This window comes from Archocentrus centrarchus, chromosome 24, assembly GCF_007364275.1.
Source record: "Archocentrus centrarchus isolate MPI-CPG fArcCen1 chromosome 24, fArcCen1, whole genome shotgun sequence".
Lineage (NCBI taxonomy): Eukaryota > Metazoa > Chordata > Actinopteri > Cichliformes > Cichlidae > Archocentrus > Archocentrus centrarchus.
The window spans coordinates 24,632,862-24,654,117 of record NC_044369.1 but is presented as its reverse complement, the minus strand read 5'-3'; the positions used below and the strand labels follow the sequence as shown (position 1 = coordinate 24,654,117).

Below are 21,256 nucleotides of genomic sequence, written 5' to 3'. Positions count from 1 at the left end.
ATGGATATTACCAGAACTGATGGATAAAGCAGCACTGGTCAGTTTCTGACTCGCTGAGCCCAAGAAAACTTTCTGCACGGTCAGAAAAATATCAAAAACAGCCTTTTTTTTGTGATGTAATAACACTTGTAAACTAAAAAAAAAAAAAAAAAAACATCATCACATAGGGGTTCACAACAAATGCAAATAGACAAACGCGTGTGATCTAAATTGTGAGTTATCCCTGAACCCTCAAATTTAGTGGTAAAAGATGCTGAAATGTTAGCCTAGCGCTGTGGGCTGCGAGCCAGATAGATGATGGCTGTGGCGCACATCACATCTCTAAATGTGAATCCTCCTTAACATGAGGCAGTGGCAAAAAAGAAAAAAAAAAAGCATCAGACTCGCTACTCACATGTTTCAGTGTCAGAAACCATAGCCTGGTAGCCTTATTGAAGTCAAAGCATAACTTTCAGCGCCATGAAGTCTATCAAATACAATTAGCTTTCAAACTTTTCAAAGCTTACTCCTCTGATGGCCTTTAAACCGTGTATGCAGCATAATAAATGACTGCTTTGGCAGTCACTGTCAAATCACTGCCAAAGCAGTCCAAAAAATCAGAACAATGAAACAAAGTGAGCAGTTTTTTTTTTTTAATTGCAGTCCAGTTTTTTCAAAGCTGTGCGGTCACATGACTATTGTAGCAACAGAGCAAAGGTTTTTATCAATGAAGCAGGTGTATCTTACTATTACAAACAGAGGGCTCCCATGGTTAGATACAGCCATATCCTTTAATTATATTAAAAAAAAAAAAGCTTAACTATTCTTCCCCCACCTGCCACATATAATAAACATCAACAAGGACTAAATTATAGTTGTCTTTTCTCACATGCAGATACTCAAGTGTTCGGGAGCCCAAAAAGAAAACTGCATTTATGGCTTTTGCTAATATAAAATGGCAATTTATCACTGAAAATTGAGGTCAATGAAGTGTTGATGACAAATTAACATGAAACAAAACACTAACTTTATTAAAGAAAAAAATGTCATTAGAAAAAGTCATTAGAAGTTCTGTATCAGTCTGGGGACGTATTAAACTCGTCTTTACACTTGTTACTGTGTAGAACTGAGAAGATCGGCCTTTAAAACCACAAAAAATTCAATGGTTTTATTGCAAAAATGGAGCAATATTTATAAGGCCAGTTGTTGGGATCCTACACAGCCACTGTCCCACTTTACGATTAATAATTATTATTATTGACTGGTCTATTATAAAATAATGTCCCAAACAAAATCAAAGTCAGTCCCAGGACTGTGTGCAAAAGTTTTTCTTTTTTTCCACTTTTTACACTGGAGCAAATCTGATTGGCGGGTATTTATAGTGTCACTGTAGAGGAAGGGGCATGGGGCTTTCTTCACTATTATTTTTAGATGGGGTAGCTTTAATTGAGATTTTTGGGCCCAGCTTCTGCCTGAGCCTGTCCACTCACTACCTGGTGCATGGTCTGTGGAGTGTTCGTGCTGTCTGTGTAATGTGTGGTGAGTGAATAAACTAAACCTAAGTAATCTAAATGTAAGAGTCTGAATCTGCTATTAACGTCAGAGTTTGGAGTGATCCTTGCGTGTCTCAGCATACAGTTTAACAGGGAGCCAGGCTCTACATACAGATTTAAGTCATTTCTGCTACACAACCGTGCTGCAGACGGTGAGCTTTATTTCAGCTGTCTTTGTTGAATTATCACCTCTCGAGACCCTCCCTTCTGTTCCCGTGTTTTGCGGAGCCGTTAACAACACTCCTACAACCTCAATGAAAGGTATGCGCGAGGCCGTATAAAGCTATAACTATCTGGAAGCAATGGGCCAGCGAGAGGGATGATTCATCTCGACAGCAGACCTCATATCACTCGGGGTGTAAAAGGGACATCACTGAGAGAGAGAGAGCATACCATGATATGGATGCCATCATGGAAAGCTGAGACAATGCACTGCTTAGCATTGAGCCCACATGTGCAGCACAGAGCACAGGATCGTCCTGCACACACACACATCATTTCCACCCAGTTTGCACAGAACACCTGAATAAACTTTGCTCAAGATCTAGGAATAATAGCTCGGTGCAGTCCTAATATCGGCCATTATATTGGAACTGATTTCATAAATATGCTCTTATCCAGTGTGGGAAGTCAAATCAGTGAGTCCATATTTAAGCGTGAACAGCTTCTCTCAAAGCCAGAAAAGGTGAACACATCCACAAACCCAGGCTGTTGTTTGGCTGCTTTTTACACCTTATTTGGTGCAGCTGAATCAGATCCGGGACTGTTTACCCTCTCTGTGTTGGCTCCCGGCAGGAGTGGAGCACGAGCCAATCAAATCAGATCTGCATGAAACAACAGCTCCCCGGCCAGCCCGACACAGGTGATTTCACGCCACTTCCAACTGAATCCTGGAGAGGACAATTTAAGGTGAGGATCCAGTCAAAAACGAAAAAAAAAAAGCTCTATCTGTACAAAACCCAAAGCCCCCCAGATTAAATCTCTAGTTTTAAAGACAAAGTGAAAATAAAAATAACTTTTGGACAATAATTATTTGAATCCCCTCGGATTTTATTATAGTATGTGGAAACAGGCTGATTTAATTAGTGGTTTTTATGAGCGGGTATAATACAAAAATCCTTAATGTCATAGCAGATTCTTGGACCTGCAGTAAAACAATATGTAACAACTTCTAATAGCAGTGACCTTTTCCAAAGATTCATAAGTTTCCACAGTGTTTTATCCAATATCCAACAGCCGACCTGAGTGTGACAGATTACAAATAGCCTCTTTAAATCCTATTGTCTGCTGTTAATGGGAAACAAGACTGAACAAATGAAAAACAGCGACACAATTTATGATTTGCTCTATTTCAAGCAAACTAGGTGAGAAAAGGTAAAGCTGTGAATCCCGGGAGAGTGCAAATGCAATATCCACAGAAATGGGGGGATGATGTAGAACCTTAGCGTGAGAGGATCGAGGGATTTTCTGGATATGAGGCAGTATATTTTGGCTCAGAACTAATAAAGCGGTTTTAAAATGAAGCTGATTTCCTTATGCCTACCTCAAGCAAACATTTGTGTGAAGTCACGAAATGAGGCAGACATGGATATTTTATGGGGTGACTCCAGCTTTTACATCTCATGACATCATAGGGCTGGGAGTTAGCGGCTCTTGGCCCCTGAGCAAATCCTTCCTGTTGAAGTTTTTTTTTTTTTAGCTATCCAGGGAGAGGATTCGTGACTAAACGGGATGAGTGATTATTCGATGTGCAGATACTCAGGTTCCTGCTCTTGATTTGTATAAATTGGCACCCAGACCCAAATAATTCACTACCCATTCAATAGCACAGCTGTCTCAGAGTTAGATGAATGTCTACTGACATCTACTGGTCAACAAAAGTAATTTCATGTGTGGGACCAATCACAACCAGAAATGATGCAGTCCCACAATCAAAGTCCCATGAAGTATTAAGTGTATTCAAAGTGGCGTCAGCGTACAGTGCTGTGCAAAAGTCTTGAGCCACCCTTCATTTCTTTAGATTTTGCTTCCAAGGCTTTCTGCAATTTTTGAAAGTGGTTTTGAGAAATAGTTCTTTTGGCTGCTTTTTCATACATTTTCAGTCCAGTGCTTGTACCTGACCATTTTCAGAGGAATGTTTTTCTGTTTTTTTAAGCCACTTAACATTGACCTATGAATCAGTCAAGCATAAAAAAGGCACCTAACTCAAGGTATGAAAGAGTGTTGTGTCTACATAACAGACAAATTAGCATGGAACCATTGTTAATTGTATCTTTAGGCACTTTGTTGCTAGCAGCCTGTGATTCAAAAACACATCATTTGTTCCCATTTCTTTAGTTAAAGCTCAAAAAAAAAATGCCGAAATAGTATAGTAAATAGTATCTGAAAGTCATAGTATTAAGAAATAGAAATAAGAAAAAATAAGAAATAGAAATGGTTTGGGGCTGCTTTTTGGGGAAAAAAAAAGAATTAAGATGGCATTATGAGCACAGAAAAGTACCATCAGATTTTGAGCCATAATGCGATACCACCTGGAAAGCATCTGATTAGCTTCATTTTTCTGCATGTCAGTGATCCCAAACACACTGCCAGTGCAGTAAAATCATGCTTGGATAGATAAATACACAGTGGAACACTATCAAATGATGTCCTTCAAGAAGCCTGGAGAACTATTCCTCAAGACTACTTAAAGAAATGAGAAGAAAGCTGCCTCAGAGAGTTCAGACTGTGCTGAAGAATCAAAGTGGTCATACCAAATACTGACTGTTTTTACCTCATATACAACATTTCAATGCATGCTTGCTGTGCTTCAATAAATCGATGTACCTATGTTTTCACAGCAGAATATTTAAAAAATACAGGTGGTTTTTCATAAAATATATAATGTGCATTGTCTCATCTAGCACTTCCTGTGATTACATGAACTAATTTTGTTTGTTTTGTTTTGTTTTTTCATTCGAGGACTGAAAAGAAGAAGAAAGATGTCACACCACCTCTTTAAATGGGATATGAGTTTAAAGGGCACCTATCCTATAAAGCCCTTCCTTTTTTAATGTCATATAGGGTATAAAAGGTCAGCGTATGTACAAGTCACCCCTGTGAGCCTATAGCTCAGACTTCAGCCTGCTCTAAAGACTCTGTTCAGACTGTTTTATTTCTATTCTTGGCTCAGTAGCACGTCAGTGGGAGTGAATATCCTTAATATGGCCATCTCAGGCACTCATCTCTGCCTGTGAGCACAGATGTCCCACCAATGTGGCCGATAAACAATGTGTTTGTGAGGGGCAGCCAGCCAGCAGACATTTAAAGAGGAGAAATGAGCTAAAATATAAGAATTATTTATTGATCATTTTAACTGTGAATAATGCAAACCTACTCAAGCAGAGAGCAAGAATAAAGTTCCCTCGATATCTGGATAGATATCTATCATTTACGTTTGGGATGGTCCACAGATATCCCAGTTATTAGCGTTGCACCTTTGTGATATCCGTGACAGGAGTTCTGATATCCGTGACCCTGAAGCTTAAGTTTAAACCTTTCCACCTGTGCATTTCCTGCTGCTACATGCCAAAAATATAAGCAGGAGGAAAGGCTCACAAGTTTTCCAAGCTTGTTGGTTTTTGTGAAAATATGTAATTGTAAAGCTTTTTTTTTTATATAACGTTACACTGAAACTATAAATGAAGTTAAAATTCTCAAATACGAATAATTTATATATAAATATAAAATATTTTTTAAAATGTTTCACACACAAATTCTTAAGAAGTTACTAGAAAAACAAATACATAACAAATTGATAAATAAATTGGTAATCAACTAAAATAAGATTTTTGATTTGTATAGCTCTTTGTCAAACAGTTTGTTTGTTTGTTTTTTGTTTTGTTTTGTTTTTTTTGTTAAGTGTAAGGCGTCGTGACTGTTACGTACACGCGGTGGGTGACGGCACTTCCGGGTCTGGCCGTGAGGAGACGTTCCTGTGGGCGCAGCATCCCGAGATACAAAGAAGACCTCAACAATGGCCGATATCTCCCTCTATCTCACTAACGTAAATGTGTCGATAGGACGGAGCATGGACGTGGGGCCGGTCAGTAAACAGCTTTCCCCTGTATAATTACCGCCGTTAGCGGAGGGATTACAGAGCGTTGCTGATGATCCAACTGCAAGCTTGTTGTCACTTGTCAGCTGTGTCATGTTGGACTGCTTACTGAAGATATTACACTGCAAATGTTGTGTTCATAAAGGCAACACAAGCCTCGCCGCGCTTTGTTTTCTCCTCTAAGACCTTCACTGATTGGCTGCCTGCTTTGTGAAATAGTCCAAACGCCTCTGCGTGTTTGCTTGTTTTGTCTCCCCAGAATCAGAGTCCAAACCCGGCCAACGACTTTGAGAGTGTGGAGCTGGAGGAGCTGGAGAGAGGAGAGCAGCAGAAGGAGAAGACACCCCGGCGCATCATCCATTTCTCCAGTGGTGAGACCATGGAGGAGTACAGCACCGATGAGGAGGATGAGGAGGCAGAGGACAAGGAGCCGGAGAGGAAGGACCTGCTGTCCTCCCCGGTCAATGCGGTGAGGGTGAGGACCAGTGAACAGACAGCAGATTTTTTTTTTTAGTATTCGTGACAGAGAAGCCATTTCATTTATTTATGTCCTTAAATAACTGTCACATTTGATTTGTGTTGTAGTCAAAGATGACCTGGGGGCCTTTCTTCTGGTTCCATATGTGGAGAGCAGCAACATCCACCATCTCAGGTTTGTGTAGTAACATTTTTTACATATTCTGTAGTACTAATTTCTTATAGAAATGAAAAGAAAGCAACTGTGATTTGCATATATATTTTCACTTGAAGTGAATGGTATTTTGATGTGTCATGCAGGTGTGAATCATCTTCAGGATATGGTTAATTAACTTGCTTATTTATAAATGTAAGATTTTAGTTCAAATATTCAATTATTTCTGTCCTGCTACAATTTAAAGTTGACATTAAAGACAGAAAAACAGACAAAAATAAAATTGCTCTTCTTTCATAAAGTCTTGCATTATTTACTTCAGTGCCCTATATTATTTTATATTTGGATGTCACAGAATAGCTACATTTTCAGCCAGTAGCAGGTCTCTATAAGCATGTTTCACCTGCACAGTAATTAAGCCATCAGTTTTTAAACCACAATTGTATAAATTTAATTAAATCTACTTTAAAACCAGCTGTCCATCCGTTGTCTGTAACAGTCTCCCCCCACATCCAACATTTCAGGCAGGATAGCAACGCCTTCCCAAGCCAGCTGAGGGACATAATCTCTACAGAATGTCCTGGCTCTGCCTCAGGTGCTTATCCCAGTTGTACATGCTTAAAATACCTCAGGGAGCATCTTTAACATATACCCAAACCATCTCAGCCGGCTCCTTCTGATGCGGAGGTGCAGCACCTCTACTCAGAATCCCTGTCCACATGTGATGCCAGTCGCTCATTGCAAATTGCTTTGTTGCTAATATTTGTCTGCTAGTGAACATTAGGTAACCCTCTATTATATCCCCCATCGTGTCATTTGTCAGTTAGCTGTATTCTTTTCTCCTATTTGTAATCGCTTGCCTCTTAGTTTCGGTTGTTTATGATCGGTCAGTCGCTGCCTTGCTGGCTCTAGTCCTAGTCTAGCCTCTCCCAAATAACTGAGCTCTTGTTCCTATCTCAGAAACTTCTGCGCTCACCATTGTTGTCCTCATGAATGACAGCGCACAGAAAGTGACAGCAAACCTGCGCTTTAGCTTGTGCGCCTTATTTAATAAAATATCGATATGTGGTGTCCCTGTATCGCCACGCAAAGTAGTGCGATCGCTGCGTGTCCTGTTTTGACTTCTATAGCTGCGTTTCCATACGGAACGACTCGGCACGGGTCGACTCGGTCAACACAACTCGGCACGGTCCTGTTGTGTTTCCATTGCAATTGAGGACCACCACAGTGTGGGTGGAGTTGATACAGCAGCGCGGGCAGTAGTCTCATGACGTAACTCGTATGCAGCTCAAAACACAACACAACAATAGATGAGATAGAGGCAAGCTAACAGCTAATGCCAGTTTAATATCATCATCATTCATAAGTCCCCCGTATAATGTTTTAATGGATGAAGGTTATCGTTGTTAAGTATAACCCTATACCACCGAACATAATCGGCTCAGTGTACTTCAAAAGTGCCACCGTTAGCAGACTTACGGCAACAATTACTGTAATAAAACCACAGTAATACCCTATATCGGTTGTGAAGTGCAGTTTCTCAGCTTTCAGAAACCATTTGAATTTTTCCGATAGGACAAACGGTCGCGTTATTACGGTAATTCAAAGTTCCTTTGATCAGCCGCCTCAGGCTCTGTGCTAACCAGCTGTTCAGCCAGTAGGGGCAGGTAACGGGTGCTTCGGCGGTGATTGCCCAGCAGTATAGGGTTATAATATGTGTGTAATATAATATGTGTGTGTGTTTCAGATGGCTCTCATGTTGCAAAACTACCACGGCAAACTGTCGGTCTGGGCATTCAACCGGTGCTTTGCATGCCTCCAGTTTCTTGCTGTGGGGTTTTAAAAATGGCAGGCTTGATTCTGGTGAAGGAGTCGCTCTCATGACTCCACTAGTGACGACACTCCCTGGCTAATCAGTGCCATGATCCTACGCGTTACATTTTCGTATCGCCTCAGATCGCTCAGAACCTCAGGTGAGTGAGTACGGAAAAAGGACCGGCAAAGTGTACTTGGTCCTAATGGAAATGTCGTCAAATCGCGGCAAGCCGAGTCGACCCCCGGCGAGTCGTTCCGTATGGGAACGCGGCTTTTGATTCCTATACCAGCACCAGTGTAGGAAAGACCGTGTCAACCGCAATCACAGCTTAAGGGCGAGCACAGACACACATGCTGAGGAAGCTCATTTCACACCTTGGCGATACGTGAGGGGAGGGTCCTATAGACCACTCTGAATTTGGTGTCAGCTCTGTTTCGCCACAGCAGACAGGTACAGTGTCCCATCACCTGCCAGTCTTCTGTTTCATCCCCCCCCCCACACACACACACACACACACACTTGTGAGGTCCTTGAACTCTTCTGCTTGAGGCAGCTGTCGTCAGGCAGTTTGACAAGAACCGTGACCTCTGACTTGGAGGTGCTAATTCTCATCCCAGCCAATTTGCACTCAGCTGCAAACTCTGCCATGTGCGAGCTAGAGGTCACCAGTTGATGAAGCTGACAGCCAGCTGTGAACGCCCTGCCAAACTGCCCAGCTCGCTAACACTTAAAAACAACCTTGACTCACTGCTGCATGAGTTGGAAGAGATTTAATCAGCTCGTATTTTATCATCATTTATCTTTTTTTTTTGTTCCGCAGCCTGTGACTACCTCGGGGAGAGGATGGCCTCCCTCTTTGGGATAACGTCAGCCAAATATCAGTATGCCATTGATGAATACTACAGGATGAAGAAAGAGGTAGGAAGCGCTCTAATTCAGAGAGCATGTTCTGGTGATTTTGTGTAAGTTAAATTTTATTTGTGCCATTTGGTCAGAGGGAGGAGGAGAAAGAGGAAAACCGGCTGTCAGAAGAAGCTGAGAGATCCTTTGAACACCTACAATCTCAGGAAGAGGTGGACAAGCCAGTCACCGTGACGGACCACATAGAGGTGGAGGTGGAGGTGACGGCCCCTCACCCCGATCGGGCAGAGAATGGAGATCAGGCAGCTCTGAACACCATCCGCGTCCCTGCTATCGTGACAGCAAATTAACCGTCCCCAGAAAAAGGAGCTTTGCTCCTCAGTGTCTGTTTTTTAAAGAAGGAACACCGTCTTGTTTCACCAGTCTGTTTGGTTTGTGTGTGTGTGACGCGGCTTTAGATGGGCAGCGCTGCTGTACTGCGATCGAATGGCGAGGACAGCAGAGGTGCAGCAGCGCGGCATTCGAGGAATTAACTGCTGGATAACGTGGTAATGTATTTTGATCTTTGAATAGATTAAAATTAACAAGGGGTGTGTTGTGGAAAAAAAAAAAAAGAAATATAACTCAACAAATGTTTATGTGCCAATTGATCTGCTAACAGTTTTCATTCCATCGTTTGCCCTTTCAGGGCAGGTTTCCATTTTGATAAGTTATCCCCCCCCCCTCCGTGCTTCCGATGGACCGGATATTGTGCCTAAACCACAGATCCAGCCGAGACAGTGCAACTACTTGTCTTTGCAGACATAAAACAGCCTTTAATTCACTGAGTGCACTCCACGCTGGATACTGTGTTATAAATAGGTTTTAAAGTAACTGCTGTTTTGTCCAGATCAGGTCCTTCTTGGAACACCTGGCTGCACCAAAGAGCTGGCCGTTTGAACGCCCCTCACATGCCGATCGGTCCTCTCTTTCCCCTCTTAATGTGTATTAAGCTTGCGTTTCACTAAATGTCTATGGAAGCACTGAGCAGATTTAGTCTGGGTTATCAGAACGTCTGCAGACCACAGGGGCTGACTGACATGTTTTAAAAAAGCAAAAATGCAATGGAAATGTGTTTTGGTGATCTGTGTTGCTCTTCTGATCTGCCTTTTCTACTATAAACACAAACATAGTAGATGTAATGTGTAAGCCTTCGGTAATGGCAGGGAGCATTCTGACACTAAGTCTGTATAAAAACATGCAAACTTACATTTTTAACTGTTTTTAGTACAATTTTTTTATATTTATGTATTTATTTTACTGAACTGATTGAGCACTTAATTTAGGCATTTTTCTATAGTTTTAGATAACACTATAATAAACTGTTAATAAATTTATTGTCTGACTTTTATACTTGTCTGTATATTTATTTTAAAACAGCAAACATGTCCAGGATAAATGGAACCAGCTTTAATTTCCTAAGTCAGCACTGGCAGCTCTGCTGATTTGTCTCCTTTAAAGAGTCATCGTGCAGCTACAGCGTGAGTGGCACCAGGGTTTGGCTTTGTCAGTTCTGACAAAGAGCCTGTGTCATTGTGTATGCAGAGCGCTCTGAGGTCAGAGACCCTGTCCACTCGCTGCACAATGCGTCCATTTTCAGGGCCGAGTGGGTTTCCGTGGTCGTGAACGACCTCCTCTGCAGTCGCTTCTGATGACATACACAACGCACGCTTTAGTCCGACTCAGAGGTGGACAACATGCAGAGTGAAAGCTGGCAGGGCTGGCAGCAGATTACACTCCAGAATCACTATATAGATATTTCAAACCAATTCAGTACCAAACTATGCAACTTTTAGTGCATTAGGGCCATTCAAGGTTAGTACCACTAGTGGCAGTAAGTTAGTAGGTGGGGGAGGGAGGTGATATATTGAGAATTAACACGTCTGAAGTTGTAAAATATCCAATATTCTCTGAGAAGTATCTCAAATTTATGAAAGAAATCCTTAATGATTTTTTAAGGATTATGAAGTCAAAAGTTTATTAGAGAAAACACGTGTTTAGGTGAAAACCTACATGGATCACTAGAAAAAAATGTCCTTTTTGCTGCAGATTTGAATATTCCACATCTACCTGTGGTGCTTGATGTAAACTTGTAAAAACCAAAATAATTTTTCAATAAATTAAAGGAAGACTATGGAAGTAATTAGGCAGATTACTGCACTAGGCTCAAAAAGAATCAAACTAAGACTGTATATAAATATGTAAATATATTCATATATAGTCTGTGGTCAAAAACAAAGTCTTCTTCCAGTTCCTCCTTTTAGGGGGTCACCACAGCCGATCATCTGCCTCCATCTCACCCTCTGCATGTCCTCCTTCACTACATCCATGAATCTTTGTGCCCGGCAGCTCCATCTTCAACATCCCTCCTCTGCACATGTCCAGACCATCTCAGTCTTGCCTCTCTAACTTTGTCTCCAAACTGCTCAACCTGAGCCTTCCCTGTGATGCACTTATTTCTAATCCTGATCACTCCCAAAGAAAATCTTAACACACATTTAATAAATAAAAAGATTTACAGTAAATTGACTAATTTAAACTGATATCACACTTTTTTAAGTAAAGTAGACAAGAAGCTGCAGCCAGTGGCCCAATAGCTTAGCTTAGCATAGCTTAGCTAAAAAGATCAGCTAACCCTCCTCACACAAAAACTCTTTGTAGTTGCCAGGAAATTGTGCTTCAGTTGTTGCGTAGGTTAAAAATGTTAACTAAAATTTTTAAAAATGTTAACTAGCCTGTACCTTGTTATTTATTGGGGGGAAGGGGGGGAGGGGGGTCAGAGTATGCATTTAATTTTTGACAAATACGTCAGTAAGTATTTTTGGCTCATTTGGCTAAAGGTCCAATGAGCTTATACCACGACGAGGCGTCCAGCAGTCTTTTTGTTTCCGAAATGCTCAATTTTTCCCCCCTTGTAATCAGAAAAATCTTTTTGTTAACATATTAAGTTTCATTTTGATTTTTTTTATGCAGATCAAGTTTCTGCTTGACAGTGCCAGAAAGAGCTAGTGCACTGCGTTAGGATCAGTCAAACTAGTGTCGCTAATGCTGAGAACAAATTTTAATGCTCACGAAAAACCAACACGACAAACTGGAGGTTTTGAAGTGTGAGGAAATTCCACTTTCAGAGTGGTTTCACTTATTTTCTAAAAATGAAACAAGGCGAGAAAAAAAAAGTAGTATGCCAGTATTTTAGGGCTTGATGAGAGCCCGAATGACTTGCGATGGAAATGTTGGGTGGTGAGCATGACAGGAAAAACAACATTTCCCCTTCAGTGTAATCACTGCTTTCTGTGTCCTTCTGGTCATTTAGACAAGCTGGGAAATTATATATTTGGACACCTAAAACTGCAAACTTTCAAACAAGCTAGGAAAGAAAAGCTTGTTGGTGGATGAGGCTGCATTTGGTGGTGGCTTACATGTCACAGCACATCATTACAGTCGTGCCATGATGAGACAGCTCATCTCTAATTCTCAGAAAGTGAAGTGAATTCACTCCACAGCCAGGGCCACACAAGGCATCCTCACACAGTATCCACATTGAGAGACAGTACCACCCACTGACAGGCTGCGCAGCCCCGTACAAAGTCATAGCACACTGCTGATAATTCATCATGCTGGTATTTCACCAAACGGAGACGGGGCACATTTTAAAATTATGTTTCCAATCTGAGTTAAGCTGTGACATTCATATTTTTGTTAAGAATATTGATGGAGTTACAAGCCTGAAGGTTAATCCATGCCGTTGTTTGTCCAACCTGCTGTATCTGAATCAAAAGGGGCTCCTAGCAATTTTTTATCAATTAGTTATTTTGTTATTTTGTCAATTCTGCATAAATTTAAAATCTCAGTTCAGCCTGGGGTTTTTGTTTGTGATTGAACTGAATTTTCTGATATGCTGCTCAAAAAAATTAATAGAACGCTTTGAAAATACATGAGGTCTCAATGGGACAAAATCCTGCTGACATCTATACTGATATGGACCGGGTAATGTGTTAGGAATGAAAGGATGCCTTCACTTGATGGAAATGAAAATAATGAATCTACAGAGGACTGAATTCAAAGTGAAAAAATAATGCGGCAGGCTAGTTCATTGCAGCGTCTCAAAATGGTGCTTAGTACTTTGTATGGCCCCCACGTGATTGTATGCTTGCCTGACAACTTTGGGGCATGCTCATGTTGTCCTGGGGGATCTCCGATGAGATCTGGACCAGGGCATCACTGAGCTCCTGGACAGCCTGAGGTGCAACCTGGCAGCGTCGGATCGACTGAAACATAATGTCCCAGAGGTGTTCTGTTGGATTTAGGTTGGGTGAGTGTGGGGGCCAGTCAATGGTATCAATTCCTTCATCCTCCAGGCACTGCCTGCATACTCTCGCCACATGAGGCCAGGCACTGTAGCATAGGATCTGATGGTGGGTCCAAGGATTTCATCCTGATACCTAATGGCAGTCAGGATGTCATTGCCTAGCCTGTAAAGGTCTGTGCATCCCTCTATGGATACGCCTCCCCCAAATCATCACTGACCCACCACCAAACTGTTCATGCTGACTGATGTTACAGGCAGCATAATGTTCTCCACGGCTTCTCCAGACTGCAGACTGTTTGAGGCAGAGACATTCACACCAGTGACCTGCTGGAGGTTGTTTTGTGGGGCTCTGACAGTGCTCATCCTGTTCCCCCTTGAACAAAAGAGCAGAAACTGGTCCCATTGATGGGTAAAAGACCTCAGCACAAACAAATTATACCAACTGTCAGCATGGTGTTGGAGGGATGATGATTTGGGCTTGTTTTTCAGCCCCAGGACTTGGGCACCTTGCAGTCACTTAGGCAATTTAAACCAGGCAAGTCTTAAAATATACACAATTTATTCAGAGACATAGAATAAAAACAAAACTGAAAATACAACAAGTTTAAATAAGAACCACCAGGGAACATAATAAAAGAGTATGTTATACTTGAAGCAGTGATAATCAGTAATAATATAAGCCTCTCTGGTCTCTTTATCTTTGGCAAGTGTGCCAAATCTAACAACCAGTGGTATTTTGGCATTTGCTTGCACTTTCTGTCAGTTGCCCCTAATGGGGTTTAAATCTTTTAACCTCAAAATCTGATAAGTTTGCTAACACAGTCACGAACACCAAAGTTGGCAGTGGCAAAAAAACACTCAGCTCGATGCTACATAATGGGACCTCAGTCATCAGTGGGTGACATCATGGCTAAAACCATCTTTTATACCATCTATGGTAAAAATAATAATGATAAAAATTAAAAGGAGCTGCCTAAAAAATTAGAACCCTCAACCTTTCTAGAACCTCTACTTCAACTGGTAGCAGCAGTCCGGCAGCGCTGATCTTTACTCAAACTTTACTTTGTTCTTGTTGTATTTTTATTGATTATTTTTGTTTTTGTCAAGTGCTGATGGATACTTCTGTGGGGAGAAGAGTTTTTTTTTCATTGAAATGGAGCAGATCTGGAGGATTCAAGCCTGTTCCAGCTGAGATAAAGAGATGTTTTCATGGTTGCCGTGGTGGTGCAAAGGTGAAGGCTTGGCAGTGGAGATTTAAGCTCTTTCTGCCAGCATTCATCATGGGAAACATCAACTGTCTGCCCAACAAAAGTGATGAGCTGCAGATATTCCTGAAGACTCAGAAAGTATACCGCAGGTTCCACGTGAAGTTCTCCATGAAGCTGTTGCTAGGATACAGACTAAACATCCAGAGGCCCTCTTCATAATTTCAGGAAACTTCAGTCATGGTTTTTTTTTTTTTTTTTTCCTTCCACCAGACAGACACACAATATCTTGACTGCCCTAGCAGAGAAAATAAAACCTTTGATCTGCTGTGCGCCAGTGTCAAAGAAGCTTGCAGAGCTACTGTCTGTGGTGGTAACCAGTTACAACCACAGAAGCCATCCTGAACAACTCTGATCACCCACTTTATAACACCTTTACGGAACGAAAAAAAAAACCATGAGGACTGGAAGACTCCTCTCGCTCCGTTTTACAGTGGAGACACAGCAAAAATCATTCGTACCCACAGCCATCAGGCTTTTCAGTTCTCATACAAATAGCAAATGAGCTTTCAGACATGGATTTTACTCTGGGATCAGTAACGTTATTCTTATTCCTCTTCTAAGAGGGATGAGTTACACTAACTTAAACTTATTTCCATTTACAGTCAACCCACTCACTGCTACATTGTGTGTCCTTCCTACCCCAAAAGTAGAGTAGCATCCCGACCAAAACCAGTAAATGCATCCAAGATACTTTTATTTGCTTAATACGGTTTTGCTTTTTAGCAACTTATTCTATAGTGCCATTTTTTTATTAGTTTTGGGCGAATAACAGCAGGCAAAATTGAGCAATTCCGTATGAGTCCAGCAGAGGGTACTACTCTCTTTAACAGGAGTGACAAACTGAGGTTAGTATAGGCCAAGGGGGTGCATTTAAGCTGAAACAGCACGTGAGTACACGGACTGTGAAGTAAGTTTGTTGATGGTACATTTCTTAAATGCTTTGACAAAATAGTTGCCAGTGTTAAAATGTAACAACAGCGTGACCTCATTAAAACTGAAAACCAAACAGAATTTAATCATGATGAGCAGGTTTGAGTAACAGGCAGATCAACAGAGAGGAAACTGGTCCATTTATGCTGCTTCCTTCAAGGAGATGTGAGACGCGCTGCAGTCATCGAGCGATCGGTGATTAAGAGGGAAAATCCAGACTTGAAAATTAACAACGGCATTCCTTTTAACTTAGTGTTCACTGGCGCTGGCATGAGTGTGCACACGTGCACAAACATCCTCAAGCAAACGCGCCTGCATATGCAAAAGGGTCAGTCCCAAATGCTGCTTAAGCATTCCTATTTCAGTCCCCTCCCTGTCCACACGACAGACTCGATTTGCCTGCAGCTCCGAGCATACCTGGCATTTTTGTGGGTTTTGAGAGGTGGGGGGCTGGAAGAGAAGGTGTTTAGTGATCAGGGGGGACCCATTCAGTGAGCATTTTGGCTTCTGAATTGCTCATATGTAGTGCACAATTTTAATCATGGATCCCAAAAAAAATGTAATACGCCATTACTAGACTGCCATATGTGCTGATACCGCCAGTCTGTGATTAATCAGGGTGCACATGCTGTTTAGTCACTTGCAAATTACTGTTCTTGCACAAGACTTGCAGTGCAGTTTGTACTCCAGATGTAAGACAACCTGCTAATCAATCTGGCACCTGGCTGGCTTGTCCTTGAGATGCTACTAAGAACTCCTAAGTGTGAAAAGAGACATGTAAATAAATGGAAACAGAAGAGAGGAGGTAAGGACTGCAAGACATACAGTGAGACATACAGAAAGAGGGAGGATGATGAGAACAGCAGCAGCCCCTTTGATGTGGGCCTCAGCGGGGCCCTGTACGTCTAAGACGAGGCTGAGGGAAGGGGATTTCCAGCACTGCTTGAGCTTCTGTCTCACCCCCTTAGCCTTTGCTTCCTCCGTGGGCTTTAGGTTTAAAAACAGAGAGCCTGTCTTCAAAGACGAAGCCCCTGCAGCCAGGGCCATGACTCGAGAATGACAGCCATTGTCATTTCAGTTATAACACACTGATCCATTCCTGCATTCCTTAAGGGGGGGTGGGGGTGGGGGGTGGGGGGTACAGAGGAATACAATATGATAAAGTCTGGTCATGTTTGCATGCTACACAATGACACTGAGGAATTATTGTTCTGAATATGCCTCCTGGTGCAACATTTGCATGCCGTCTTGCAGTAAAATCAGTTTTACAATTTTCATTTTCCCATACACACACACATACACACACACACACAGACTCGCGCTGATTTTTACATGCATCGAAAACACACGATGCACGATTAGGATCTCCGCTTCACTACTGCCAGAGCTACTTTTCTCACACATGTTGCAGTTCACACCACACTACACTCACTGGCTGTCTGCACACAGTGCCCTTTGCACACCCAAACACACATGCACACACCCAAATGCAGAAACATGCACTTTACTGTCAAGTACTGGTGCGCGCGCGCACACACACACACACACACACACACACACACACACACACTGTGGTGGAAAGTCCCTGGCTCTAGCTGCCTACTATCTCAGCTACAAGTTTGCTAGTACAGGTGGCTGCCACAGTGACAACAATGGTAAGACTGTATAACCTGTAGGCCCACACTGTACTGGCCTGCAAACACCAGGCACCAGATAGATGTGACATACAGGGTCACCGAGTATGGCAAGCTCACATGTGCAATATTTTTCCATTATGTAGCATATTTATTTATATTGTTAAAAATTAACAGCATATTGTAAAAACTGCTATTTAATGCACAGGAAAATGCTAGTCTTTGGCCAGCAACAGCCTCGCTGTAATTAGGAAGTTAAAGACTCACTTTAACAATTAATACATGTAAAGGATATTGAAAAAAAATATGTGCAAACTTTTTTCGTTGTTGTAGTTTTATGCTTGACTTCATGCTACCTTATTGTTGATTATTTAGTAAAACCTGCAAAATAAAAAAATAAAACACTACATCTATGTCAGCCTCATCATAACTTTTTGCTGCTACAAAAACAAGACACTCCATTTAAGCATTGTTTTTTTTTGTTGTTGTTGTTTTTTTGTTGAAGTGCATCTGTCTGCAAAAAAATTTTCTTGCAAAGTAAAATAAAATAAAAAATCCAAGATAAACACATGTATGAGTCAGTAAAAGCACCTGGCGCTATCTTGTCCTTATCGAGCCATTATGACTCAAGCATCTGACAGCAATCAAACCAGTGTGTCCTCAATTACAATCTCTAACTTTGTCCTCATCTGGACACAAGCCGTGATAAGTGCTGACGCTTTGTGAAAAGTCCCAGCATGGAACTGACATGAGTCTCATTTCCCAAAAGCATCTTAAGGTTATGATGGTGGTAAAAATCCTTTTTATGAACCTAATTTAACATTTAGGTGTTTCCCAAAAGCAACTGAATCATGCTAAATCACCAAGTACCTCCTAACGATTATTAAGAGGATAAAAGCACCGTAAAAAAGCTCCAGAACCTGCAGCTAGAACAAAAATAACTTTTCTTTTTTTCTTTTTTTTTTTGGCTGATACACATTTCCTGATGGAAAACATTCTGGTTCTGTGTGCTGTTTTGTTTGCCATATGCTTAAATTTCCACTGCAGGTCTAATAGCCTACAGGAAAAAAAAGACTATTATGTGCAGTATAATGCTGACTCCTCCCACTAAGCTGCTGTTTAATGCAATAATTTAATAAAAGTAAACAAATTGTATTTATATATTTCCAAAGCACAATTGCAAACTGCAACAATCCAACAGCTGTGCATGAACAAACTGCTGGCGACAGCAGGGAGGACGAAACCTCTGGCAGGACTAGAAGCGGGAATCACCTGCTACCAGTTTACACATGCTGCATGGAATAAAATAGGAAAAAAAAGGAAGAGAAGAGAGAAAAGAAGAGCATGACCATCTTAAATCTGATTGGCTAACCCTCACTGGTTTTTAACTGTTATGGATGGATAATGAAAAACAACCTGCACAAAGAGGCACGCAGTGATGTAAAACTACTAGAATAGAAAAAAGAACATCAAACATAAAGAAACCACAAATTGCTGCAATGTGGCTGCACAGTGAGAGACAAAATAATCACAAAGAGACACAAGCTAACTAAAAAAGAGACTCAAATTGACTGAAAAAGAAACCAAAAACTGCCACAAGGAGTAGTTCAGGGTTTTTTAGACTCTGGGTTTTTCAGTCGGGGTGTTTTGCTGCTGTGTAGGAGGGATGGGGAACCTTTTACATGTCTGTCAATGAACCTACAGTTTGCTTTCATTATTCATGTATTGTTGCATTCAGTATCTGAAGCATTAAGGTTAAAAAAGGTGTGCAAACTGTTGACCTTTGACATCTGCCCTGCAGCTCCAATGTTATTTTCAGTTTGAAGAAGTAGCAGTGAGTCAGATTATTTTGGGCGTTTTGACTTCTTGAAAACCGGAATGGTCAGTGAGTGTTATGCTTTGAAGGGTGGAGGCCTGCTCCCTTTTTCCTGAAAGGTTTATGTAACTACTGGTCATGGCAAACAGTAGTGAAACATCCTCCACAGAATAATGCGCCTGCATGGGTGGAGTGAGGCACTGCAAAGGACATTCAGGTCCAAATGTAAACTTTAGGTACTTTCCTCAGTAAAGAGCAACACCCCCCAAACACCCCTCCCCCACCGACTCCCCCACATAGTGTCAGTCACTGTTCGCACATCTGAACAGTGTGAACACGGATCTGAAACAAGAAGGCAGTAAATATGTCAGGAGGCCTCTGGGTCAATTACAAATGGCACAGCTTGCGGTTGTTGGCACTAGAAATAATAGAATAGGAACTCGTTTTCTGTTTTAACCAGACTGCAGTAGTACTGACAGGCAGTCACAGAAAGAACGAAGGGAAATTAGCGTTATTTGTCACCAAGTTTGAGGCCACTGGAAAAATGCTTCGTGGAACGTCTTTTTTAAATGTTGCATTTTCTACAGGAAGTATCCATACACAACACTGAAGACCTCTGCTAAGCAAGCCAGAGCCGTCTCTGTTCTCTGAAATGACTGAGGCTCTTTAATATTTGCCGGACGATGCTCAGGATGTTTATGAGTCTGTGGTGGCCAGCGCCATGTTGTGTGTTGCGGTGTGCTGGGGCAGCAGACACCAATAGACTCAACAAGCGGATCCACAAGGCCAGTAACACTGTGGGTGTGGACCTTGGCTCTGTGATGGCGGTGTTTGGACAATCCTTCACTCCCTCTCTATGACGCGCTGAACAGTAAAAGGACGATCAGCAAAAGACTCTTTCCACCACAATGCACCACAGAACGCCACAGGAAATCATTCCTACCTGTGACCATCAAACTGGAGCACCTTATTTTTACTTATTTTTATATATAGGATTTAATTTTTCTACCCTCATATTTTCTTTATTTTGACTGAACATTTGTAACAAAGCAATTTCTGTATTCTGATTCTGATTGATAGTCCTTTCTAATAAAAGTGGATACTGATGAAACAAAAGAGCCTGAATTACATCACTTGGCCACATTAGGCTCACTCCAAAAGTCACGCGTCTGCCTTATTTATTTATTTATTTTTTTAAAAAGCCTGAATTTACAAATTTACAGGTTTACAGACTGTTGCAAAAACTCTGCAGTTGATTTATTCTGTCATGAAAACTGTGCAAAATTACTTTTTTTAAATTTACGCACATAAAAGACTTAAAGTTATGGATTATGAGGGGCTGGTAAATACATTTTATTTAATTGCATAAGTTAGAATAGCCTATCATTTTATATCACTGAGAGATGGGCCTAGCAAACAAACCTAGCATTAGACACCCATCTACAAATAAACAAGACGGGGAGCGCCACGATGCAAAAGTTTAGACTTCAAAATGTTAGTTCACAAGACAGTGGGTGATGTCACTGTGGCTACATCCATCTTTTATATACAGTCTATGGTTATTTCCATATTGCAGTACAAATGTACATAAATGTAACGATAAACACAAATGTAAAGATATGTGTTATATATATTATTATAATAATAAAATGCACATAAAATCCAAGAGGCATAGGTAAATCCTTTAATTCTATAATAAATAGTAATATTCAAAAAGGATATTCTTTTAAAACAGGATAAGAAAAAATGTATATTCACTGGTGCCCGTTTGAAAATTATTAAAGTGAGATCATAATAAATATACAAATGGTATGTAGTATTTATAAACTGATACTGTATTTTGAATCATGCAATGTTTCCTTTTGCCCTCTTTGACTTTTTGTAGCCCAAACCAGAAAACAAAGTGCTAAAGGCTAAAAGGAAAAAAGAAGGAAAAGAGCATTTTATTTATGTGAAAGCTTAATAATTACTATTTAGAACTCACACTATATAGACAAAGGTCTCACCTCTTAATCTTTTTATTCAGGTGTTTTCAGTCCCATCACCACAGGTGTATAAAAATCCACCTTTACAAACACTTGTGAAAAAAATGGGTCGATCTAAATGGCTCACTGAATTTGAGCGTGATATTGTAAAAGGATGCCACTGTTGTACCATGTAAATTTGTGGAAGATTTTTCCTTCTATATATTTCATGATCAACTGTAAGTGGTGTTGCTGCAAAGTGGAAGTGTTTGGGAATAACAAGAACTCAGCCATAAAGTGTCAGACCATGTGAAGCTGCAGAGTGCATCGTAGTCGCCAACGCTCCACCTTCTTAATACC

The 21,256-nt window shown here is 41.1% G+C and overlaps 1 protein-coding gene across 2 annotated transcripts; it reads left to right on the top strand.

Annotated features, from left to right (window-relative positions):
• The first annotated feature begins 5,471 nt into the window (after positions 1-5,471).
• Positions 5,472-10,312, top strand: LOC115774173 (protein FAM177A1-like). Of its 2 annotated transcripts, none has more exons than XM_030721312.1 (5): positions 5,472-5,616; positions 5,888-6,097; positions 6,214-6,280; positions 8,896-8,993; positions 9,071-10,312. In XM_030721312.1, exons 1-5 carry the CDS (start codon positions 5,548-5,550, stop codon positions 9,284-9,286), a joined length of 660 nt encoding a protein of 219 aa, XP_030577172.1. In that variant the 5' UTR covers positions 5,472-5,547; the 3' UTR covers positions 9,287-10,312. The 2 variants fall into 2 exon arrangements, with proteins under 2 accessions (XP_030577172.1, XP_030577171.1); XM_030721311.1 differs by having other exon boundaries at positions 5,888-6,103.
• Positions 10,313-21,256: the final 10,944 nt, after the last annotated feature.

Excerpts from the sequence above, each read along its gene's own strand:
- LOC115774173 (XM_030721311.1), top strand. The coding sequence starts at position 5,548 with ATGGCCGATATCTCCCTCTATCTCACTAACGTAAATGTGTCGATAGGA. Across the intron at positions 6,104-6,213 it reads CCCCGGTCAATGCGGTGAGG|TCAAAGATGACCTGGGGGCC; the intron begins GTGAGGACCAGT and ends TTTGTGTTGTAG. Across the intron at positions 8,994-9,070 it reads ACTACAGGATGAAGAAAGAG|AGGGAGGAGGAGAAAGAGGA; the intron begins GTAGGAAGCGCT and ends CCATTTGGTCAG.